The sequence below is a fragment of the Myotis nattereri genome, assembly GCF_964212035.1.
Source record: "Myotis nattereri genome assembly, chromosome: 15".
NCBI lineage: Eukaryota > Metazoa > Chordata > Mammalia > Chiroptera > Vespertilionidae > Myotis > Myotis nattereri.
The window spans coordinates 4,476,241-4,502,750 of record NC_138090.1 but is presented as its reverse complement, the minus strand read 5'-3'; the positions used below and the strand labels follow the sequence as shown (position 1 = coordinate 4,502,750).

Below are 26,510 nucleotides of genomic sequence, written 5' to 3'. Positions count from 1 at the left end.
TCGCATTGTTTACCCATTTCTCCAAAAAAAAAAAAAAAAATCACTTCTACCATTGCGGTAAACAACCTGCTTCCCTATTTATAATGGTCTGGCCCTCTAGCAACTTCAGCGCAAAATTATAGCTAATTTGCCTACAAACGTCAGGTGTCATCATAATCTGGCCACTCAGTATATATATATATATAGCCAGGTGCATGAAATTCTGCACGGGGGTTGGCGGCTCAGCCCCCCTCTCGCAGTCCGGGAGCCCTTGGGGGATGTCTGATGGCTTAGGCCAAGCAGGCCTAAACTGTCAGTCAGACATCCTTAGCAGATGGATTAGCTCCAGCCACTGCCCTGCACTCGCCAGCTTTGAGACCGCCTTCTGGCTGAGCAGTGTTCTCTCTGTGGGAGCGCACTGACTACCAGGGGGCTGCTTCTACGTTGAGCATCTGCCCCCTGGTGGTCAGTGTGCCTCATAGCGACCAGTCGTTCTGCCATTCGGTTGATTTGCGTATTAAGCTTTTATTATAGAAGATGTTGTACAATGTCAATTATATATCAATTAAAACTCAATGTTGGTCATTAAGAGGTTTGGTTCTTGGGTTCTGATTATACAATCACACACTCACTCATTCATTTAGCCAAGGTCTGCCATCTATCCATCCATTCAAATACCCGACAAATGTTAGTCTGTGTCTACTGTACGTCACGTGCTGTGAACAGCACTGAGTGCACAGTCATGAAGAAGACAAGCATGGTCTCCGCCCTCCGAGCTCACGATCCCGCGGGAAAAGCAGACCCAGAACAAGTAACTGTCAAGTGCAAATACTAGTGAAAATAAACTCAGGGAGCTATACGAGCGCATCACAAGAGACCTTAAACCTCTGTGGTGTGTGTGTTTAGGGGCTCAATAATTTGGTCCTAAATAAATTATACTGCATCGATATGTTAGAATAAGAAAGGCCTTAAAAATGTTTTGGAAGATTCTTTAATGACATGAAAGAGAATCATGGTATAGTAAATGAAAAAAAAAAAAAAGGTTACAAAATGGTATGTACAGTATAACTCCATTCTTATTAATATATAATATGTATCTGCAAAGAAAAATGACCTAACAGTTAACAATTATCTGAGTGTACAGCATTAAGAGGGGGGAGGGGGTGTTTGTGCTTTCCCTACTTCCCTTCCCCTCCCCCAGATTTTCTGTAATACACACATCTTGCTTTTCACTAAGAAAAAGAATTTAAAAATTCATCAAGATGTTATTTTTGCCGAATAATTTGGCAAATGTTATTTCAAAGGACAATACACAGTATTGGTAAGGATTTGGGGTAAATCAACATTCACAAAATGTACCCTGCTAATGGTAGTATCATTTGCTACTAACGGCATCATTATAAACTCGGCAAAACAAAATCCTTAAAAACACAGGAAGTATTTTCACTTCTAGGGATTAAGAAAATCATTAGGGATAAATGCAAAAAAAAATGCATATATAAACCCAAATGTCTATTTTTAAGTACATGGTTAAATAAGTTACTACATCAGTATGAGCCAATCCTAAATTATTAATATTAAAAATCACATTGCAGGATACTCATTGACATAGGTCAGTATTATCAAGGGCAGAAGAGTAAATATTATGCCCCATATAATACTGATGTAATATGAAAATGTATTAGTTTCCTAGGGCTGCCATGACACAGGCCCACACACTGGGTGGCTTAAAACAGAAAGTTAGTCTCTCACAGTTATGGAGGCCAGCTGGTAGGGTGGCTGCTTCTGGAGGCTCCGGAAGAGGATCTGTTCCACGCCTCTCCCAGCATCTCGTGGTTGCTGGCAAGCCTCGGTGTTTCTTGGCTTGTAGCCGCAGCACTCCAATCTCTCTTGGTTGTCTCATAGCCTTCGTCACTGTGAGTCTGTGTGTCTTCTCTTAGGAGAATGCCAGTCACTGGATTAAGGGCCCATCCTAATCTATCATGATAGTATCTTAACTAATTACATCTCTCAAGACTATTTTCAAAGAAGGTCACGTTCTGAGGTTTTTCGTTGACATAAATTTTTGTAGGGCACCAATCAGCCCACTACATGTATAGAACATACATATAAAAAAGACTGAAAGTCTATACCCACAGTATTTTTATCCCAGGGCGGGTTTAATGAATGACATAAATATTTTTCTTTGTGTTTTCCTGCACTTAAAAATAAATAGCTTATGTACTGTAGTTACATTTATGTAGGGATTAAGGTCTCAATTTATTGTATAAGGTGAAGATTACCTGTAGTCAAATTTCACTCTTTTCCCTCCTAGAGCTCACAAAATACAGAACACATAAGTGTATAGTGTATCTTCTCTCAAAAACATCCAACACGGCCACTTCTTCCTCCAGCATCGGAGTGGATTACTGGTCTTCTGGGTGAGCACTAGATGAAGTAGTTGGCTTGTGTTTACATGCTATATTGTACGAAAAAAGAAAAAGAGGTTTGCTAAGCATAAAAGTATAGTTGAAAGTGTTCAAGTTAAATGAGTGTATCATGAGATTCCACTGTTGAATTTTTTCATCTTTACAAAAAACACTACCAACAACGGCAATAAATTGAGAGTCATAAGACTACATAAAAAATAATTACTGATTTCCAAATGAACCCCTTTACAAGGTTAGGTATATCTGAGTCCTTCTGTCTTATAAGTACCGCGCGCTAACCGATTGCACCACTGGAGCTCCTATCTGAGTCTTTCTGGATTAAAGATCCAGGAGAAGAAAACTTAAGGAAATAATAATGTTGTGGATATAATTATTGCCAAATTCTGTCCTTTAAAAATTCTTCCCAAGTATACTTTCTTTTTAAAGATTTAGGACTGTGGTTGCTTTCATAACTTTGAAGATAAGTGAGCAATATAAAATTCAATCAAAAAAAGAAGTCTTGTCATGTACAGAGGCTGACATCGTGGGTAGTCAAAGAATATGTTTAATAAAAAATAATTAAACTTCCATTTGCTCTATAGAACATCATAGAAAGTAATTTAATAAATTACAAATGACTTTTTAAGACGTTTGCTCAACTACAGAAAGCAAATTCAGACTACACAAAACACAACTGGTAAATATTGCAAATGTCCAAAAGAAAAGTTGGACTAAGACTTGTATCATGAAACCTGAAACAAGGACTATAAATACAAGGCAATAACAGCTATAATTCTTTTAGTAACTACCAACACATACTTGGATATTCTTTCAACGGCAACTTTAGTATTATGTAATTCTACTGATATTTTTCCTTATAACCCTTAACTCTCTACAACCATATTTGCATGTTTTTTGTTTGTTTTTTTTAAAAAACCTGATAGCTGGATAACTTTCCCCCAATCAATAATAAATAGAAGTGTCTCGAAACCCAAGAGAATGTTTAAAGTTAATATCAGCCTTAATGTTTTTAAAACTGCAATTACCTTATTACATAGAAAGGGAATCACTAAGATGTTAACCAAATTCACTTGAGCATTAATTAGGAAAATACTTTATCTCATAAATTTGATATAAATTAGATTTTAGTGACAAGATCTAGGGCTTCCCCCCCCCCTTTTTCTTATCTTTCTTTCTTTTTTTTAATTGGGGAAAAGAATAAAGATCATGTGGGTAGAAGTAGAGTGAGGGAAGGGAGCTATGGATGGTGATGAAATACTCCACTGGCAACCTAAGTGTACTGTGTTTGAAAAACTTTGGCTATCTCAAAGGTGTACTCTGGTTAAACAAAAGTGCAATACTGCAAAGGGAAGAGACTAAATGTATAATATATCGTTTTCATGATGAAAAATTACTGCCCACTTCTCCTGGAGGGGCAATTAGAGTGACTATTGCTAAGACATTGCATAAAGGACTAGCAATTCAAAGTACTACTTTGGAAAAATACAAAGATCAATACCATCCCAATGGAACTTACATAACTTTTGTAAGTACATATAACACTGTCTCTCTAATAAGGGGCTAGTTATTTTACATACAGAAACAATTTACTGTTAAATGTCTTGTAAAATCCAATATAATTGCTTAATTCATGACAAAGCAATAGATTTCTATCATCAAAACATACTGAAAGTTTTTTTTCCAGTGAAAGTGGAGTACATTTTCCACCCTAACTGTATCCCCTTGCAAACTTTATCACTGACTTATTCAAGTACCAGAAAAATGCTAACATTTACCTCTCTTAGGATATAAGTGGTATTTTACATCCAATTCAGTTCTTTGTTTTATATGTATTTGCAGATAAACCTGGACCTCTACCTTGTCAGAATAATAGCAGCTTTAGAAGGAGAAATTGTATCACAAATCAAATATCAGACAAATTTTACATGGTAAATAAAGGGCTCCAAGAAACTGAGCAGAAGCCTTGGGCTTCATTTTGTGGTTTACAGGTATAGCTCGTGTATTTTTTTGAGATTATTCAAAGTGCATTTTCAAAATGGGTGACTCAGTATATTTAATATAAACTGAACACCCAACACTGATTCTGGGCAACATTTCGTCTGCTTACACCTAGAAGAAACTCAAGATGAATTTAGACTGTTTGCATATGTTATCTGTTCATTTTGAAATATTACCATAACGTAAAACACAACTAGGAATCTACACAAATAAAGCAAACGAACAATCCTTTTACATGAAGTATGCTGTGCTGAAAGTTCTTTTCAGTGGCATTTCATGAGTTTGCCTTTTCAGAACCCTGGGAAGCAGACATTACTCATCTGAAATATAATTATTTCTAACGGGAGGCCAGACTTTGTGAAGTTAAAACTAAGTATGTCTAGAGGGTGCCAAAGTCACATGACACATGATTATTTTATGACTTGACTTTACTAATATCAGAGTTAAGTTCAGCGAAAAGCAAGTCATATTTCTTGCCAGATTAACATGATATAGAGGATGTGTTTAAAAAACCCCTGAAAACAAGTATAGAATTAGAAACGAATGTAAACTTCCTAAACTAACTCAGCTGAGGTAACAGGTAGCCAGTTAAATTGGCTGATTGGGAAACTTATTTCTTTTTCCAAACACACTTGTACCTGAATTGGAAACATCAGCAGTGCATCAAAACACGAGAGCATTTTCATGTAATTAAAGCAATGAATGGTGATGTAGATTCTACAGCGTTCATGACATTCATTAGCTGCCCAAATTATTGCTGAGTTTTGATCTGTAAATTATAGGTGTCAAGGAGGCTGTAAAACTATATTCAAATTAAATCAGTAATATGCATAAAGTATTCTGTGTTCACTGCAAATATATTAAATATACAACTCTTATTGAGCATAATTTTCATAAAATTAACCCCCAACAAAATTATAATGCCTTTTGTTGTAATTTTACACCTTTATGTAGTTGATAGTACATACGAGTTCAAAAACTTATGAACCTTAAGAAATATTACATGCAAAATGTCTCTGATAGCAGTTTGCACTTCTAAACAACTGAAATGTTCGGTCAGTAAGTTATGGATGCACTCCACACTGGGGTATTTACAATGAATGATTAAAGAAAAAAAAATCCAAAACCAGTTCATAATTTAAGCATCGTCTAGGAATCAGTCTTCGTTACTAGAATCTGAGTCCTCGGATGATGACGAGGTACTGTCAGATCCAGAGGAAGCATCGGCTTTCTCTGAACCCTCATCTGTGCTGTTTTCATTGAGAGGACTCGGCTGGGTTCCCCCTTTGTCTTCCTGATCGCTAACTCGGGAATCTTCTTCCTTTACTTCCACAGACTTAGACGAGCCTAAGTCACTGCTCTTGCTTTTCTGTACATCAAAAGTATTGGACTGGGACAAAGCTGGAATCTGAAGATTAAGGCCTGGAGTGAGAAGCCCTGGATAGAGTATGTTAGATAGTAGCAGTGGGTTAAGAGCTAGGGAGTTGGCAGCTGCAGCTGCATTTAATGCAGCAGTAGAGGATGTTGAAGGAGAACTTGACACAGAGTTTTCTCCACCATTCTCTGAATTTTGGCTCTCTGTCCTTTCTTTTTTTCCTTCTAGCTCCTTACAGTCATTTCCCTTTTTCTCTTCTGTTCCAGATTCTGCAGGCTTTGTCAAGAGTCCGCCCATGCCCAACAGATTTGGTAATCCAGGCATTCCTGACAGCAGCATGGGGAACATGGCGGCCACGTTTTTAGCTTCTCCTCCAGAAGAAAGGCCGGCAGGCATTCCCATCAGCCCTGCAGTTACTTGCAGTGACTGCAAGTTTTGTAGGTTTTGTTGTAAGGCCTGAAGAGTTGTGAGATCCATACCTGGAAGTAATCCATTGGCTAACAAAGGACTGCCTGCAGCACTGGTGGCATTGGCAGCCGCCGCCGCGGCCGTGGCCTTCGCAATTCCACTTTTAGGCCGTCTCCCTCGCCTGCTTACTTCCTCTCTCACAACAGGGCCAGTGAGAATACGTTCGTACATACTTTCTGGAAGAAATCCCTGAAAAAGAAAACCATTAATAACAGCTATATTAAAATCAATAGCTATTATCTTGTGATATAAGTAACCTATTAAAAATAATTATTAATAAACTTTGTATGCATAGCATAATCAATCATGCAAGAGATCCCCTAATTTCTTACTATTTTTAGTGGTTTGAAACAGCTCTTCCACCTCTCATTTATCATAAGAGAGCGGAGAGGTTTCTAGCTTTCCTCCATATGGGGACACATTCATTTGTAGAATAATTCCAGAAAATGGAAAGTCCAAAGAAACTGTTTCTTGATGGTTACTCCCTACACCCTTCCATGTGTTATATCAGGAACTGTTCTGGAAGACTACAGTGCCCTTCTTCTAATCTAGAATAACAAAAAGGAAAGGACAGAGGAAGTGAGTGGGAGGTCAAGGTTAAAAAGAGATGCTTCATATGAATTTGTTTACTATCTCTTTGGGAATTAGGGACACAGCAAAGCTGAAAAAGATACTCAATAGGGGGAAAACCCCTTGGCTCAAAACTGCAGCAGCACCTGCAGACTGGGAAGCGTCAAGTCCAGGACAATGGAGAATAATCTATACTACTTTCTTATTATTCTCCCTGACTTTCTCGGACTCAAAAATCCTAGAAGTTTTAGGAGTTTAGTACCTCCAGACCAGCATTGTCCAACAGAAAGATAATTTAAGTTACATAAGCAATTTTAAATTTTCTGGTAGCAACATTAAAAGGTAAAATAGAAATAGGTGACATTAGTTTTAGTAATATAGTCTATTTAACATAATATAAACAAAATATCAGTTTAATATGTAATCTGTGAGAATTATGAGATATCTTTTCTTTTTTCTAAACCAAGTCTTCAAAATCCAAAGCCAGTGTTTTACTCTTACAACACATTTTAATTCAGACTCGTCATATTTCAAATGCTCCATAGCCACACAGGCCTAGAGGCTACCATCTGTGACAGTTCAGTTCCAGACAATGGTTTGAAGTAATCTCATGGGATTGTTTTTAAATTTTGTTTTGAATGGAACAACTTATTTGTCCTCTTTATATAAGCACTAGGATCCACAACAGAAAACAAGACAACAAAAGTATGCAAAGAAAAAGAACATCGCATCTGCAACTCCACCATTCAGAGCTAGCCACTGCAAATGGGCCAGGATGTGTGCTTCCGTTTTTCTTTTGTACATAAATACAAACTCTACAATTCTCCCCGCCTCCTTCTCTAAAATAAAATGGAATCACACTGAGCATAGTGGTCTACCCTGTACTTTTCGTTTGGACACCTACAGAAACAATAGCTGTTATTCACTCAGCACTGACCTCGTGGTTAGGCCTGGCTATTCTAAGAGATGAACTACTATCTCATTTAACAGACTGTGAACTTTCTCTGCCTTCTCATTAGATGTGCCTCTAAGATACAATTTTTCAAATATTTGCGTGGTTTTCTAACATATGGGTAAACTATTAGCATATTCCCAATTTTATAATACTATACTATGACTTTTATGTAATTCTTTCACCACATCTGTGATTATTCTTTGTGGCATTGTTCAGAGATATAATGAAATGGCATCTAACTTTTTAAATGATATCTGAGTTAGTGTTTATGAAATACTCACAGATTGTTTAACAACATCTCCCCATTCAGGAGCGACTCCATATTCTGAATTTTCTTTCAGGAACCTACACAAATCTTTCAGAGGAGGAGCAAATGCACCTCCAACCTGTAAACAAAAGGACTCACAGTGATAAATATTATAAATCTGTCATGGTTGTGAAGAGAGAGTTATCTCATTTCATTATGGTTTCTCCACCTTTGCACTACAGACATTTTTGGAATTGTGGTGTGGAGGGTGGTCCTGTGTACTGTACACAGTTAATCAGCATCCTCAGCCTCCACCCACTAGAGGTCAGCAGCACCCTCCCTCTGCCCTCTCCCGCTACTGCCCCAACACCCACCTCACTACCCGAGTGGCCATCAAAAATGTCTCCAGACACTACCAAGTACCCTGGAGGACAACACCGCCCCGTGGGGAACCACTGCCATGGATGTAGTGTTCTGGGCAGTGCCAATGCTCAGGCACAGCTAGTCAAGTGCCTTTTTTATTTCATTCAACAGCTAAACCAAAGATACAAAATTACAGGCCATGCCTTTCCCCACAAATCTGCTAGGTTCAACCCATTTCCAGACCTGTTAGAAAATACTGCATTAATGAACAGTGTTTTAGAGATCGCTTAAATATTGAATCCATAAAAAAGAACAGCAAAGATATATAAATACCTTTCTGGCATTTCTTCTGTTAATCAGCTGGACACGTTCTTCCCCAGTGAGACTGTTGACATCTAGTTTATTGGGGTTTCTACAGCGATGCCTTTTTTGTTTGGGCCTCCCTTCATGGAGCTGCATTCTCTAAAACAAAAGACGCAGAAAGAGCCTTAAAATCTTCACTTGTGCCAACAGTACAATGAGCTGATTAAGTAATTTAATCCGGTAATAATGAAGATATGTCACTTATTGTAACATATCTTACAGGTTATATCTTCAATATTTCATATAGGAGAATTTACCCATTAGTTAAACTCTAAAAATATGTAACCTTTAAATATTCTTATATTTAATATAACAATATTAAATACGACTTTAAAAATTATTGCACGAATCTTTTCCTCCAATGATAAATTTAAACATTATTCTAGGCCATCATAAAGGTTAATGCATCATGATCATTCTGGATGAGAGGAGGCTCCCGACATAAAGACATTGCTAGTTCCTTCTTTAATGCCTTCAAAGACCACTGTGTCCTTAGAGCACTGCTTAAAGAAGTTACCAATAATGCTGGGACAGCTTCCTCTAAATTGTAGAGTTCTTCACTTCTTTTCCTGGCAAATTTCACCTTAAACAGATTTTCTCTGGGCTCTGACTCAATTTATATGTGTCTCTAGACACTACCAGGTGGGCTAGTGGCTTTCATTTCTCATCATCTCACCGACAGACTTTCTTATCTCTTTTCATATAATTGTTACAATACTCAAAGACATTACTCTTATTTTACAAATGAGACTTCTGGCTCAGAGTTCATCTCCCTCAAGGTCCTGCAGCCTGTGAGTGGCAATATCTTGCAATAAAAATGTTTTTGGAGACCCTTTCCCCCTTCCCACGTGTGAGTCCGTTCTGAGGGACTCTTTCCCCCTTCTCCCATAAGGGAGTCTGTACTTGTTCTTCAATAAATCTCCACCTTTGCTATAAAAAAACAAAACAACTCTTTCCACCAAACCATGCTGCTTAGTTTTGCAACTGTCAACAAAACAGGGCTGGATGTTTATAGCTCCTTCCGGCCAATCAGAACACTTAAAGGGACTAATGCTCAAACTCTTTAGCGTGGCATACCAATCCCATCACAGCCAGAATCTAATTCAACCTTTTCATCCAGTTACTATTCCCCCACAAATTCCCTCACAAATTCAGAATATCAAACTGGTCATTATTTTATGTATATGCCTTACACTCCTATCCTCCTAAATATATATTACAGATACAAATACATTAACTCTCTTCATAATTGTTTGATAATGCCTAGAATATGCTCCTCTGTAATAACATGGTCAAATGCCCAGTAATTCGTTTATGATCCGTCAGTGACATGTCAACTCTATTTTCCTTCTGTCTTTCCCCAGATCCTTTACTTTGCCTATACAGAGTAATCATTCTTTTATCTGCTTCCCTGGCATTTTATACATACCCGTTACAGTATACACATACCACGTTATAATTATTTAGCTATAGATATATCATAATAGCACATGTGATCATTAAATCTTTAAAGTATCCTAGGAAAGTTAAACTACTTATTATTTCATATTCCTTATTGTAATAAAAGCTGCTTTTAAAAGTGTCAAAATCTTAACAAAATTATACAAAACATTATAATATAAAGTTCATTTGCAGTGAAAAAATAATAAATGGATACAAGTTTAAACAATTAATAAAGATTCCTTTGCCGCAATAAGAGAAAGGTATAAGAATCTTTTAAAATAGCAACCAGCACACAATGGTTTTAATAAAAATTTACTGACAATACATATTATTTTGTAGCCTGCAAAGTTACAGCGCTGAACTAACAATTCTCATTATTTTTTTTTTAATTGAAATGTTCATTCCATGGCTGCTCATCAGATCAGTGAAAACCCCTATCCTCAGAACTATAAGAGCTTTATCTGGCCTTTTATTTAAAATCAAAAGGAATTGCCAAAACCGGTTTAGCTCGGTGGATAGAGCGTCGGCCTGCGGACTGAAGGGTCCCAGGTTCGATTCCGGTCAAGGGCATGTACCTTGGTTGCGGGCACATCCCCAGTGGGAGGTGTGCAGGAGGCAGCTGGTCGATGTTTCTCTCTCATCGATGTTTCTAACTCTCTATCCCTCTCCCTTCCTCTCTGTAAAAAATCAATAAAAAAATATATATTTTTTTTTAAAAAAAGGAATTAAATGAAAGCTCAAGAATCTGTGGTATCCTTTGAGAAAAACTAGAGATCTGACAGAAATTCAACAACTAAGACCGAGGGCCTCTGTTCCACACTAGTAGGTCATTTCATGGTGACAGTAATAGAAATGTAAAATACTGAACTACATATATATTACAGATACAAATACACTAAAATATGCATTACAGACACAGCCCCATTCTTGGCACTGGAGTTTTTATACTTCCTTTTCATTAAACAAAAAAACAAGGTAATTAATTTTCTTTTTCTTAATGAAATAATAATCACCGTGCATATAGACTTCAGATTTTTATTTCTTAATCATTGACTCAATAAATATATACAGGGAGCCAGACACGCTTCTATGTATCAGGAATGATGTGCTAAGTGCTTGGGATACAAAGGTGAATAGGACACAGTCCTTAAGAAGCTCACAGGGTAGTAGAGAGCCTCAATGGCTTATCCATTTACTATTCATAATGGAGGCAGATGGAGCAGGCCTGCTAGGGTCACTGTATGAAGGACATGCTTTACTCTTTTTCTTAATAAAGTACAGAGAAATGTCAAGGGGGATGGGCACAAAATTTGGTACATCAGTATCTGTAAGTAACATATTGCAAAATGAAATAATGTTTCTATGAGTGAGAAGAGCCAAATGCTCATAAAGTAGTGAGTAGCATTTCAGGGATATGGAAAAGGAAATGAAATATAACGATTCTGCCTTAGCCGGTTTGGCTCAGTGGATAGAGCATCGGCCTGCAGACTGAAGGGTCTTGGGCTCAATTCTGGTCAAGGGCACATGCCCAGGTTGCGGGCAAATAAAAAAAGAAATATGATTTTCATCTTTGATTAATGTAACTAATTGTGCATCTGGAGAGACACAGCTGTATCCTTATAACTTGAAGAAGAGCTTAAGAATAGTAGTTTACTTGTTTATTTTTTATTAGATCTTTATGTTGAAAGTATTACATATATCCTTTTTCTTTCATTGACCCCTTGTAGCCCGCCCAAAAGTACTAGTTTAGATACTGAATTTAAGACTTTATTAGTTATGAGGCCTTAGACAATGTACTTGAAATTTCTTTATCTATAAAATAGTCATAACAATGCCATTTTGATAAAATTGTGTTAAATGATATAATACATGTTAAGTGCTAAGTGTAAAGACAAGCACAGCTAAATCTCAATAAATGTTAGCAATGACCATTATTATTATTTTAAAACAAGCCCCTTGAGGGAAAGGACAGGAAGTTTTATGTCTCTACAACCTGTACTGAGTCTAGCAGTACTCTGTGTTATCAAAGGTGATTTTTCTTGTTAAATACTTGTGGAACGCAGAATGGAAAAATGAAAAATGACACTGGATTGTATCATGGGGAAGGTCGTAATTATTTTTTTCTGTGAATTTTCCTCTAAGTCTTGGGCAGAATACATATTTAATATAAGTGGGTGAGAATTTAAGCTTCAATTACAGGTTTGGTAAATCATAGAAATAACATATACCAAGATTTGTAAAGGATCACCTACAGGAATAAAAGCTCCTAAATCTTCCACATAACCTGGGTGCTCCTTAAGCCATTTTTCCAAATCCTTTCTCTTCGGTGCGTCATCACCAGCAAGTCTTGTTCCATCTTTCAGGTGAATGACTGGGACTGGACTTTCTGTGTCAGGAATGCCTTGAGGCTGAGGATAGGACAGTGCCGGGTTTATCCCTGGAGTAATTTGGGAGGTGGTTAAGCCCAAAGTAACCTGGAGAAAACACCAAATGAAAATGTTATTTCCATGCTTATTATTCTAATTTTGTTCTAATAAAAGATTTCCTTTTGAACAATAAAAAAATCAGTTGTTTAAACATCTGCAAAATCTTTCAAATTTAAGATTTTCATGAATCTTGGCCAGTGTGGAATTCTACTGACATACAATCTAAAACTATGTAGTGTACTTCTAATTTCCTAATTATTAGTCTACAAAACATTCGCGAAACAGTAATATATAAGTTTCGTTGGTTGAATTTTGCCCTCAAGGATCACTAGTTTTTATGTATATTTTTACTTACATGATTGGGTGGTTTATTTTTGTTAAAAAAGAGGACGTCAACACCTTCTACATTCTTCCTCCTTCCCCGCCTTTTTTTGACTATAGGCTGGTTGTCTAATATAACTCCATTGGCACCAGCAGCAGATTGATTGGAAGTACCTAATCAAATTTAAAATGAAAAATAGTGATAAAAATCTTGTTCTTAAACATATTAAAAGCAATCACTTTTTTAAATACATGGAAGTGTTAGTTCTAGTTTATATGTCTTAAATCAAGCAATTTTTATGACTAAAAACACCAACAATTTGTCATTTAAAAATTTGGAGGATTGTAATTTTAGGCCTCTTTTAACCTTTGATTTATTTACTAATATCCTCCCCAGATATTCACTTATCTTCCTGTAGTTCCCCTTTTAGAGGTAGAAGCATGCCCTTCTTGTGTACAAGATAAACCTTTCCCTTTTCTTTGAATCCATTTATTCCTACTTTTGCAAGCAGCTTGTTTTATAACTTATCTTTGCTTCCTTGTGCCAAAATGTCTTGTTCTACATTAAATTCTTCTAAACTTAAAAACATGGCCTAACTCAAAAAAATGAAAAATGAACAACTTCTGCCTTTTTTACAACTTTTAAAATGTTTAAAAGGTTTGTCTCTATTGTGTTCCTCTTTATTGCAATGAACTCATTCCTGAATTTCCCGTAGTCCATTCTGCCCCAGCCTACTTAAGGTATTTTCTTTAACATCACCACTAACTGTTTAGTTACAAAATTAAACTGACCTTTCTCATTGCTTATTTCATTAGGCACTTGATCAAATAAAAAATGTTTGAAAGACATATGAATGAAACAGTTCCATGCATTCAGTCATTCCAATAAGTAAATATTTATCAAATACCTACGTACAAGGTACTCTGACAGTTCAAAGAAGAGTAAGAACGCAGTGCCTTTCCTTAAAGAGTGTTATAGAATCTAGAGCACTCTTACTAAGAGAAAATACAATTAAGGATCAGATCTTTGTTTTAAATGGTTCACAGTGTGAAATATATTTTCAATCATTCAGGGAGAATTTTTTGAGCAAGTCCTGTGAATCCCTGAAATGAGCATACCCTTTGGCTGACTGTACAACCATATAAAAGTTACCTATCTTCCTACTTCTCAGTTTCAAAAAAGTGCCTAAATTCAAATCATACAGTAACAAATAACTAATTGCAACGATTAAACATCATTTTTGCATATAAATGCTTTCATTATGCCCACACAGTAAATTTTATTATAATCAAATTAACAAATTATTATCCAATTCAAATTAAGGATTTGAAAATTCTTTCACTATCGTATATTTTAACTGTAATAAGCTTTCTTAATTTAATGTACCACTTTAAAAACTTCTCAGGGCCTCCTATTCTAATGTAAATTAAATGTCTTATATTAATCCCCATTCCTGCATGAACACTAACACCAATACCTCCCCAGCTCAGCTTTTTTTTTTTTTTTAAATATATTTTTATTGATTTCAGAGAGGAAGGCAGAGTGAGAGATAGAAACATTGGTGATGAGAGAGAATCATTGATCGGCTGCCTCCTGCACGCCCCCCACTGGGGATTGAGCCTGCAACCTGGGAATGTGCCCTATCCACGGAGCCAAACCAGCTAGGGCCCCAGCTCAGTTTTTTATGTTGCCCATAACCAAGATTCACCTTCCTAAGTAGGCTCTGATCTTACACGAATCTCTCTCCAATAACAATCTTGTTCCTGCACGTGTCCAATCAGAATAAAAGACCATTCTTTCAGGGATGAGACATGTTATTCCTGTATCTTGTGGCTACCTTCACTATACCGTCTCTATCTTTCCAAAGCTTCTCACTTTAACTTCCTCTACCAAACACCATTCACGAGTGACTTAAGTGTTTTTCTTTAAATTTATAATTATTCTCATGTTGAAATACTATCCGAACTCTTATCTGAAAAAAGTTACTTGATAAAATGATATTTTCACCCAAATATATAAGCTCCCAAAACTACACTGGCCTCTATGCTTTAACATTGAAGGACAAGTGATTTTTTATTATGAGAGCAGATAAAAGAGGCTTTGGAAATGGAGGCAGTACTTCATGCTAAGGCGGTCACTACCAGGACACTCACCTGACACGGGCGCACACTTGGCGACACTGGCGAGGCTGGTCTCGGATGCACCCTGGAGCTCCCGCAGCCGAGGGGGGGGCTGCTGGCCCGGCCCACAGTCGTCAGTGTCGGGGGGCCTTTTCTGAGCAAACCCTTGCTTCTGAAATGTCAGCTTCAAACCACCTTCCTGGGAAACAATCACCACTATTAAGTAAGGAACAATTTACATAATCTCACTGCAGGATTCCTAGAGAAATGTTTTACTTAGAAAAAGTGAAGTAACCCTGAAATATTAAGTTATCTCTCTTTTGCTCATAAATCAATTGAAGAAAACATTAAATCAATGTCTATCTCAAGTGGGGAAAAAAAAATCCAGGCACTATACACACTTTTATGAGCAAAACAAAGTTTTTCACATGACCAATATACACTGTAACTTTCAGCTATGGACATACATCTCTATATACGTTATTCAAATGACATTTTAGAGAGTGTAAGACACTGAGTAGTAAATTTTGCTTCAAAAACCACATAGAAAAAAATGAAAGGTTACTGAAAACAGGGCATGCTAAATGTTTAAAACAGAAAGTGCACTGACATACCATTGAAAGATTATATAGAAGAACCGAAACATTAGAAACTGTCAGACTGTTTAAGAAAGCATCTTGATCAGCAGAAGGACTACTTTCAGAAGCATAGGTAGAGGAACATATTTAATGATGATCCCTCTAGTAGAGCATTCAAGTTTAATAACCTGGATATCAAAAGGAAAATAATCCAAACACCAGAAAACAAGTCTGTGAAGGAAGTGAGAGTAAGAGCAGGCAGCCATTTGCAGGAAAAGCATGCTGCACACCACAATCGCAACCAGGCCCTAGGGCAATAAAAATACACATACGTCTTTGATTTTCACTGTAAACTCCTTTTCTCGTACATGCTTCTTCACCTTTGACATCTGTGCTGACTGATCATGTTCTTCCTTCACACCGGCACGGGGAGGAGTGGGCACACTGGGCTCGCGAAGCTCTGTGGCTGCGCCAGGGCTGTCCAGCAGCTTTGTGGTATAGAAAGAAGCCACTGTGTTGGCATCGTAATTTCTTCGAGCTGAAGGCCACTTCCCTTTCAGAACTGTTTGACAAATACTGTCCAACCGGTTGATCATCACACGATCCTGGAAGAGCATACCATATCCAAGTTTAATTTTAATAATTAGGCCAGACCTTTGGATACCAAATGGCTCCAAGCCTTGCTGCATCTAACGCTAACAATAGATGTGTATTTGGTATGCATATTCTCAGACACATATCACAATTCTGTATGAAATTATTCAAACACAAATTCCCACTGGTGAAGTTAAAAAATATATTATAAAGATACTTTTCTATAGTTTTGTTTTTATAATGACAAAAATAATACAGGTTCCCTGTAAAAACAAATTCAAACAACCCAGGAGTACATAAAAGAGTAGAGAATTCTCTATTCCTCCATGTCCCAACATCACTTCCAAAGGTAAATAGTCTTATACTAGACTACTCATATACTGGAAGAATTGTATTAATCCAATCAAAACTCTTGCCACTGAATATACGTACACTTAAATGACCTTTTCCCTTTTTCCCCCTTGGGTCAGAACTTGCTATGATTAATTTCTCCAAGGAGGCTCAGTTGAAAGCACTCATTTAGTAAAGAAGCACTTGAATATTAATTTCTTTATGAACAAAATAATTCATTTTCTTTTACTCTAGACATTCTAAGGTTATATTTAGAAACATACACATTTAAGTAAATCTAATTTATTTAATAGTAGTACTTGATATTTTTAATGCCAACACTAAAACGTTATCCTACATTTTGAGTGACCTGTTTTTCTACATAATAAGGCAATATAGAAAAATACTAAAAAAAGAGAACTATTTCAACAAGGAAATATTAATTTGCCTTTGGCCAATAGGAAGCTGCCAGCATGTATCCACTGTGTAAGATGTAGGCAGACTCTGGTGTCCCATTGTTCATCTGGAAGCTGTCCTGGGTCTCATCCTGGGTAGTGCTCAGTGACGCAACGCTTTCTTCATCGTAGGCTTTCATGTGAGGGGTACCTCCTGCTAACAACAATTGAAACTGTCTAATCAGACTATAAACTTCAAATCTCATATAATTATTCAGATACATCTGAAAAAGTTAGAAGCAAAAAAATGGTAAAAAACAAAAAAGGGGGGGGGAAATTCAAGTAGAATACAATACTCATCATTTTAAAAATTAGCACAAAAGTAAAATAAATGACACTAAGAAGTTTGAGGACAAAGGGTTAACAGAACATCCTGTAATGCATAAGAATCTGACCCTCATTTAACTCTCTAGATCTGTTTCCCCAATACAGGTAAGCAGCAGGTTGATAGCCTATCTCTGGACTGAGAGAACCCCAAGTATCAGATGGGGTTACTGTAACTCTCGAGGAAAGGACTGTTGTAAATTGGGCGTGCCCCATGAGCAGCCCTGAAATGTATGCCTATGCAGCTGCTCTGGGAGATTCCAGCCTCTGTTTGGAGGTTCTTTAAGCCCGAGTGTCCACTGTGCCCACGTGATGTTAACTCACTTACTTGTAGCCGAACTGGACTGCTGCCAGGGTGCCTGCACAAGAGGACCACTGCCCACTCCTCTGCTGAGAGTTCCTATCCTGCATCTTCCTGAGTAGACAGCTGCCAAGTAGGGCCTAGGACACTCTTACTGGTCTGACTGCTTAATCAAAGAATCCTGGTGGCTGTTATAGAACATTATCTTCATTTGTTCACTGATCAACTTGTTCCAGTAAAACTATAATACTAAATTTAAGGCAATCACAAGGAAATAAAATTACTGTGTTAATACCTGTTTGACAAACTCAGTTTTCAATGCCCTGAAAACTAAAGTAATTCTCGTTTCCTTTTCAATAGTGCTTCTCTAAGAAAATCTGTAGACATAACATGTAAGCTAACAATTTTAAACACCCTTAAGTTATCAAACCAATTTTTTTCCTTTTCACCTGTAATCCTGTCTTAAAATAGCAACAGCACTTTATGCATATACCTCGCTTTTGGACTTCCTCTTCTTCACTGTCACTTTCTTCTGATGACGATGAAGAGGAGGAGGAGGAGGAGGAAGACGATGAGGATGAAGACGATGCTGAAGAACAAGAGGAGGAAGAAGAAGAACTGGAGCCTGAACGAGAGTGGGAACAAGAGGAGGAGGAAGACGAGGAAGACGACGATCTGGAAGAACAGGAGGACCTCTCGGAATCAGAGTCAGAATCTGAACTAGATGCTGACCCTCTTTTGTGGACGCGCTGTTTGTTAGAGGCAGGGTTTGGAGTCAGGGGCTCTGTTCTGGCGGCAACCATGCGTCTATCTCCTTCCCCTTTCCCGCCAGGTTTCTGGTCTCCAGCAGCCTGTGGTAAAACACCGTTCTTCGGACTGACAGGCTCAGACTTCATGAGTGTCCTGGTTTCCTCAGAAGACATGGATTCTTCAGAAGACTGAGGCTCCTCTTTAAGGTTTTCGTTTTTCACTTTCAGGTCCTCTGGAGCAGTGCCTTTAGCATCCAGGACCCTAGGTAGGGAGGTAAGAGGAGAAGCAGAAAGTGCGACGTGATACTGCTGTAAAAGCGGCGTGGAGGTCCGTGACTGAGCCATCCTATTCTGACTGTAGTTCCTCTGTGCTGCCATGAATGAGAGTTCAGGATCACGAAGGATGTGATAGTCTGTTCGGCTCACCCCATGCTTAGCGGCTCCAATAAGCAAGTCCCTATCATGAGGGCCACATTCCCACCAGACTGGCAAGTCTGGATTTGGATGGCAAAGCTTCAAGCGTTCACACAATTGCGGATGGCGGAGCGCCTGTTCCCTTACTTTCCTTAGAAGTTCAATGCGATACAAAGTCCTAGAAGCACGTTCTTCTGTGATGGGCTGAATAAAAATATTTGGATCCACCAATTCTACATTAAAACAGAGCAAAGATATTAACCTCAAAAATAGTTTAGTATAGATTTAAAACAAATAATGCAACTTCTAAAATGTACCGTTACCTCATATCACTGTATAGTTTCCATAATTTCTTTTCAAAATGAGAATATAGTTTAAAAAGAAGTACCGAAAGTCATATAACATAAAATATACGAATACTGGATCTACACAAAGTAAGTAAAACATTATGAATTTTTGGAAGTACGTTAATATAAATAGGAATTTACTTTTAAGAAATTCCTCATGAATCATGTCTTACTATTCTGTGCCTTAATCAAAGAGCAAGACTTAGTTGACCTCACTTATAAATATATAAATTAAAACTGTTAAATGCCCCATAAACAAACTTAAGTCCACATATCCCTAACTACATGAGGAAACTCAGGCAATACAGAGAATTCACCAAAGGCTTTCTTACAATTTGAAGGAAACACGGGACATTCGTCAAACACTGTATGAACTACTAGTTTCAGATAATTAATTCAGTTTTAACAGGCTATATTTATTCCTTTTGATGAGGTCATATCTTTGTCAGCAGAGATACTGGCAAAGCAAGGATCTAAAGAACTCTCTGGTTTTTGCAACTTTTCTGAAAGTCATTCAAAATAAAAAGGTAAAAACAAACCATGGACTATGCAAAAATCAATATGGAACAGCAAACAAGAGTGTGGAAGTATCTATTCTACTTCCAAGATCTGAGAAGGTGTACAGTGTCCAACAGGTGCACACATCCTATTCATTAGTAAGTAACTAGGGTTATATAAGAAATAACATTATTTTTTTTCACTCAATTTATGCTATGTTTTTAAGCAATTACTAGACCAGCCGTGGGCAAACTATGGCCCGCGGGCCGGATCCGGCCCATTTGAAATGAATAAAACTATTGAAATAAAAGACCGTACCCTTTTTTGTAATGATGTTTACTTTGAATTTATATTAGTTCACACAAACACTCCATCCACGCTTTTGTTCCGGCTCTCCGGTCCAGTTTAAGAACCCATTGTGGCCCTCGAGTCAAAAAGTTTGCCCACCCCTGTACTAGACTGTTAGGACACAGAAACTTTTTTATTTCTTATATTTTATTGATTTTTTACAGAGAAGAAGGGAGAGGGATAGAGAGTTAGAAACATTGATCAGCTGCCTCCTGCACACCCTCTACTGGGGATGTGCCTGCAACCAAGGTACATGCCCTTGACCGGAATCGAACCTGGGACCCTTCAGTCTGTAGGCCGATGTTCTATCCATTGAGCCAAACCAGTTACGGCAGGACACAGAAACTTTTTAAGTCGTTTGAACCTAATTATTATTTTTTAAAAATATATTTTATTGATTTTTCACAGAGAGGAAAGGAGAGGGATAGTTAGAAACATTGATGAGAGAGAAACATCAATCAGCTGCCTCCTGCACACCTCCTATTAGAGATGTGCCCGCAACCAAGGTACATGCCCTTGGCCGGAACTGAACCTGGGACCTTTCAGTCCACAGGCTGACCCTCTATCCACTGAGCCACACCGGTTAGGGCCAACCTAATTATTTATTAAACAGAACTATTAGGCCTCAGGTGCTGTGAAAAATTCAGAGACATTAAGGGCACCGTGAACTGAGGAAGTTTGGGAAACTGAGCTAAGTAAATGAAACCTCACTCACAAGTCTAACAAAAAAGAGCTACCTTTTCAATCATCATTTAGTAACTAACCCTCCCCTGCTCTTTTAAACCTGGAATCAAATGTGGTGAACTTATCGACATAGCTTTACACTGCTGTCAGAATGAAGAAGGCAAAAAGGAAACGAGGCCTCTTGGCACCCATCACTAATGGGAGACGAAGCACTATTCACTGTCCAGCTTTTAAAACCCACTTATGGTTACAACAGACCTTGACTCAGACTAACACCTACTCGAATTACCTGTTATTTGGGGAATCAAGTGATTGGCTACCCTATTTAGCGGACTGACAATAAATCTGTTAGGGGGGAAAAAAAGGAAACCAAGTCATGGAATTTAAGTCCTTTTATAATACACTTACTATGAAATAGGAGTAGGAAGCCAATGCTTTAAGAGGCAGAAATCTTATTCAACAAAAAATGAAGACAGCAGCTCACAACATAGCACTACTAAGTGGAACTGCTGACAGCTTCAAAAACCATGAAGTTTACCCCGGAACCGTCCCTTAGATGAGCATCAGCACCTGGGATTAGTTGTCTTTTTTGAAGGCCCTGGGTGATTTCATCTTACTAAAACTCTTTAAAATGTCCTTTGCATGACGGCCTCATTCCCTGCAAAATAATGCATGTAAATCCGCCCTCTAGCGTAGTTCCGATCAGTTCCTATGGGCTACAATGTAAGTCAGTGCTCTTTACTAAAAGCTATCCTTCATCTGCTACCTCCCCCAATCATAAACCTAATAAAACACTAGCTATTTTCTCAAACACCATGTGCACCTTTATTCTCTTTAGATCTCATTTTAATAGGAAGAAGGAATTGGGGATCTTTTGGCATACTTTATTTACAATTCTGGAAAAGTGCTTACTTGTTGTATTAGACAATATTGAAAATTTCTGATTTTATTAACTAATGTCACCCCAACTAATGTCACCCCAATATGGTGAATAAAAAATAATAAAAGAAAATTTCATGTTAATGATTTTGCTTCTTTGACCAAAACAAGGGGAAAGAAAGGAATTTTATACATACCTTCTTTGGAAGGAAGACGGCAAACCCTCCGACACATAGACATGAATGCATACAAATATTTCTCCAAGCTATCGTCAGTTTTCTTATGTAGCCTAGCCATAGCTCTAAATTTTGTCCAATCAAATTGACCTCTGTCTGGATCAAATACCACTCCAAATGTAGACACCACTCTGTAAAAGTCAGCTTCTTCTCTTCTTGTCCATCTATTTTGAATCAGATGGAAGAAAAAGTCATACTGGTTACCGAAATAAACATTTATTAATGCTGAATATAATGACCAGGATAAACACTTAAAACACTGCAAGTACCTAACACTTTAAAGGGTTAAATCCAGGGATACTTTCTTGTAAATACATTTAAAAATACTAGTTGATTCATCCCTCCAACTATGCTTCTTTTCCTTCAGACAATAGTTTTTTGCACATTTATGTGAGAAAATATGCACAAGATACAAGATTAGGTAAGGTATGATGACTCTACCTTCAGGAAAAAGATAAAACATTTAAAACATGTTTACTGTATAAGGTAGAAACCAAGACTATTAGTAGAGCACAGGAGAAAGAAGGATCAACTCAGACTTGCATGATGAGATAAAGTGTTACAGAGTGGTATTTAAGTTGGAACAAGCTAAGATTAGCAGGGCATGTAAAAAAGAGGGCACCAAATAAGCCATGTAGGGAGAAATCTACATTGGGGGGGTCGGTGTGGTGGGGAGAGCAGGGATAATATTCCAGATTGACAAGGAGATGGCTCATACTAGGGACAGATTAGGAAATATTCTAAATGCCTGCCTAAAAATAGTCTCTATTCAATAGAGATACTTAAGAGGGTAATATTTAACTCACACAACTGCTGTGTAAATTAGAAAAAGAACATGAGAAAGTCCTTTGAAGAGCATTAACAGGTGACCTTTTTTTTCATAGTGATGCATTAAGAAGACTAATGTAATGTTGGAAAAAATGTCAGTCTGGGAAACCAATCAAGTCATATGAATCTTGCAAAAGAGTGACAAAAGTAGGAATGGAAAAAAAGGATGAATTGGAAGAGTGCACAGAGAGAAAACAAAACACACCACAGTGCCTATCTTCAAAGAATTTACGACTTAGGCAGACAGAGAAAGGGAAAAATAAATGTCATTACAACATCTTATATTATTGTGGCAAATGAGTCATTTATTTAAATGAGTGCTATAAGAGTGCAGAAAACAGAGAGAGTACTGTAAGCTGAACTGGTTGAGAAAAAAATTAGTACCATAAAGGCTTGGATATGTATTGAGCTCTGGAAGGATGGAGTAGGTATGGACTACAGAGTAGGAAAAAGAGTATTATTACAGGTGATAGGGTGTTGAATCAATAATGAGGAGGTCATTTTAGCTGAGAGAACAATCATGGATAAAATTAGAAATGCACAATGATGCCTAAATTTAACTAAGGCTCAAGAACTTAAGACTTTACACCTATAATAAATAAGGAGTCACTGAGTATCATAATAAAACTAGTATCTTAGGAAGATTAATCCAGACTCCACAGACTGAGGAAAATGTATGTGGTAGAGTAAAGATGGCCACAAATTATCTGCTAATCTCATTGAGAGGTATAATCTATTTCTCTTTCCCTTAAATCTTGGTTGGCCCTGTGACGTTTTTTTGACCAACAGAAGGTGGCAGAAGTGACACTTTGTAATGCGGAGGCTGGCCCGAAAGAAATCTGCAGCTTCTGCCTCTGCCACTAGGAAGGTTCCCTCTTAGATTTGAGCTCCCAGCTGGCAGCCAGTCAGCCACGGGAATGAGGCCACTTCAGACTTTCTAGCCAATACCAGGAGAAGCACAACACCTGGTCAACACAATTAAATGTGAGAAATAAAAAGCTGATGTTGTTTTAAGTCATCATGTTTTGGGCTGGGTTGTGATATGGTGATAGATAACAGAAATAGAGTTAGTAGTATTTGAAAATTATGTCTAGAATTGCTAAAATCTAAAGTTTCAGACTAAGTAAACTCTGGTTACAATGATGAACTGCAAATGGGGGAAAAAACATACACCAAAAGACAAAACAAAACAAAAAACACCATCAAAAGAACCCCAACAACCCCTGATTCAACTCCCAGAGAATATCCAAGGATCTGGTTGAATAAGGGGCCAGGTTATTGCTAAACATTCCTATTCTTTTCTGTGTACTCTATCATTCTTAAGAAGTGAAGTTTTGGGGACAGGAGAGTTTGCCTGTGTTCTTCACAGGGTCCTTGTAAGAAGTTCTACGACCATTTGTTCCCCTTTGACATAATAGTTCCAAGGGTTCTTCCTGCGTATAAAGCATAGATGGATTTGTCTTTCATAGATTCTAATATTTCATATAAGTCATAATTTAAAGAGAGAATGGAATTTATCTTACGTAATTTAAAAGTTTCATTGATAATTCTTGAGCTTGCTCTGCATTTTCATTTTTTTCACATCAAACTGGTCATAAACATGACAAAGGAATGAAGAACTGACAAGTATGGCTAGTAACCACAAGCTGCAATAATCTTTACTAGTTTTGCCATATTTGGGTATGTATTTATGCATATGTGTATATGTTTTGTTTTGACCAATTTCTCTACCCATATATGCTTTTCAAAAAGTGACTAATCACACCCTAACAGCCTTCAGAATGACCAATTGTATTTAGGTACTATATAGTACAGTGTGATTTATTGTCTTACCTTTGCTGTCTTTCTATCTTGGCTGCCATTTTAGGATTAAGAGTGGCTTCTTCATAAAGAGGCTGCACAATGCTGGCAGGCACTGAGAAAGTAGGTTGGATTTGCTGGATTTGTCTATTTTTATTAGTGCGCTGATATGCAGTGATGAGACGCCTCAAACGTGTGGTTAAAGCTGACTGAGTAGGCCAATAAACTTTATCACCCTCCATCAGTTGACCATCTATATTTAAAGAAACTTATGTCAATTGAAAAAGACTAAAAAACAAAATTAAAAACCAAACCAAACACTATGATGTTTACAAAAGTAGCAAAAGTTCCCTACTCAAAAAATTTTTCTTTCAATCTGATTATGTGAAAAATCAAACCAAATCTCTCATCATTAAATAGTTTTAACTATAGCTCTAAAAACATTATAACAAGCTTTAAGAGCAACTCAAAATAAGTAATCACAGTAGAATAAAGAACCACGTTATATATAAAGAGAACTCTACTTGCACAGAAAATACAACTCTTGCATCAACAGGTCTAATATATCTTACTGGCTGGTTAGTACTCAATGCCTTCAATGAAAAGTCAAATTGAAATCCATGAGAAATTGAACACTGTAAACTTTTCTAATTGATCTATTCTGTATTAAATTAATCTCCACTTAACTGGAATCAAAACATTTTACAATAGGATGAGGGGAACTTATATTTCAATAGGATTATGCTACAATCTTTAAGCTTGTATATACCCAATACAGTGCAGGATCTTACTGTCCATTTCCGGGGTGTGATTATTATACTTAAATATACCACCACCAAGTAGGAATCATTCGTGCTAAGCAAATCTCCTCTTTAGTTCTGAGTGAAATTACGCAAGGGTGAGGCACGGCTCCTCTTGGTTCAAAGGAGGTAATGAGTGTACTCTAGGGACAGTGCTTTCCTGTCTGGATATCACAAAGAAGAAGACCCTGCACAGCAAAGCTGTGTAGAATGTTCCCTAATGTGCATATGGAACTAATAACAATGAATGAATTATTGAATTAACACTTCAATGATAAAATCTCACATATAAGTTTAATAATCAAGACATAAAAAAATCAGCTTCTGTGCTTAACAACTCACTGAGGACTGAGTAAAGATTTGCAGGTAAAAATATTGTTAAATTCTCAGTCAACTAGTATGTCCAGTAGTCATTACGACTGTCTTCAACAAAAATTTCACATACATCTGAAGCATCACAAAAATTTATTAGTTTTTGATCTCATGGTATTATGAGAATATTAATTTACAATAATATTAAATAATTAAATGCAATTTACCTCCATCTGCTATAACAAGATCTCCTGGTGAGGAAACATCATCCTTTCAAAAGAAAATAGAAATTGTCACAGGGTCATTGGGTCAAAATACAGATAAGAAGAAAAGTGAATCAAACTTCTTTAAATAATAAATTTAGCAAAAATAAAAACTATAATCCGTTATTAATTCTCACCCCTTTGTATTTTTCTATTGACTTTGATATTGAGAGCAATCATTACTAAAATTATTTTCTTTTCTATGATTACATTTAAATGGGTTTCTTTTCCTCTACCCTTTCTCTAATTGTAAAAATGCTTCAGGTTTTATTTACAACTGGTTTTTTTATACCAACTCTCACATAATTTACTCATTCTCATATTTGGTTATTAGAAAACCTTCAAATCTTTTCTGTTTAATCCTGAACAATTTGCTTGTGCTGTATACCTAACTTTTATCTGTCAACAGAACATCTTCAATTAGGCATTGTAACTTTATTATAAACTTAACATATTTATAACTTTGGTTTCATTCCAACGGCTACCGTTTGTATTGTTTTTGTCTGGTTAATTTTTAACATCTTCTCTTCATTTGGTATATCTATAGTTCCAGCAGGAATAGAGTGGATTTAATTTTATTTATCTTGACAAGATTCACATTATTGCTTGAATCTGAGAATTCATGTCTTTCATCAAATCTGGAAAAATTCTTCTCCCTTATGCTTTCTGGTCTCTCCTGGAATGCTTATTTTGCATACTGTAAAGATATTAT

At 37.0% G+C, this 26,510-nt stretch overlaps 1 protein-coding gene across 2 annotated transcripts in view; it reads right to left on the bottom strand.

The window, feature by feature from the left end:
* Positions 1-2,934: 2,934 nt before the first annotated feature.
* The window catches only part of CHD9 (chromodomain helicase DNA binding protein 9), a 76,408-nt gene continuing 52,832 nt past the window's right edge, over positions 2,935-26,510 (bottom strand). Inside the window, exons 27-38 of one of the 2 annotated variants that reach the window (XM_081108550.1) lie at positions 25,763-25,805; positions 24,457-24,676; positions 21,757-21,959; positions 18,134-19,036; positions 17,009-17,172; positions 15,969-16,241; positions 15,092-15,257; positions 12,972-13,111; positions 12,443-12,664; positions 8,718-8,846; positions 8,056-8,160; positions 2,935-6,438 (exon numbers count right to left, since the gene is read on the bottom strand). In XM_081108550.1, coding sequence (XP_080964676.1) covers positions 5,563-6,438; positions 8,056-8,160; positions 8,718-8,846; positions 12,443-12,664; positions 12,972-13,111; positions 15,092-15,257; positions 15,969-16,241; positions 17,009-17,172; positions 18,134-19,036; positions 21,757-21,959; positions 24,457-24,676; positions 25,763-25,805 — 3,444 coding nt within the window. In that variant the 3' untranslated portion in view covers positions 2,935-5,562. The remainder of the gene's footprint in view (positions 6,439-8,055; positions 8,161-8,717; positions 8,847-12,442; positions 12,665-12,971; positions 13,112-15,091; positions 15,258-15,968; positions 16,242-17,008; positions 17,173-18,133; positions 19,037-21,756; positions 21,960-24,456; positions 24,677-25,762; positions 25,806-26,510) is intronic. The other variant, XM_081108551.1, reaches the window with a different exon arrangement.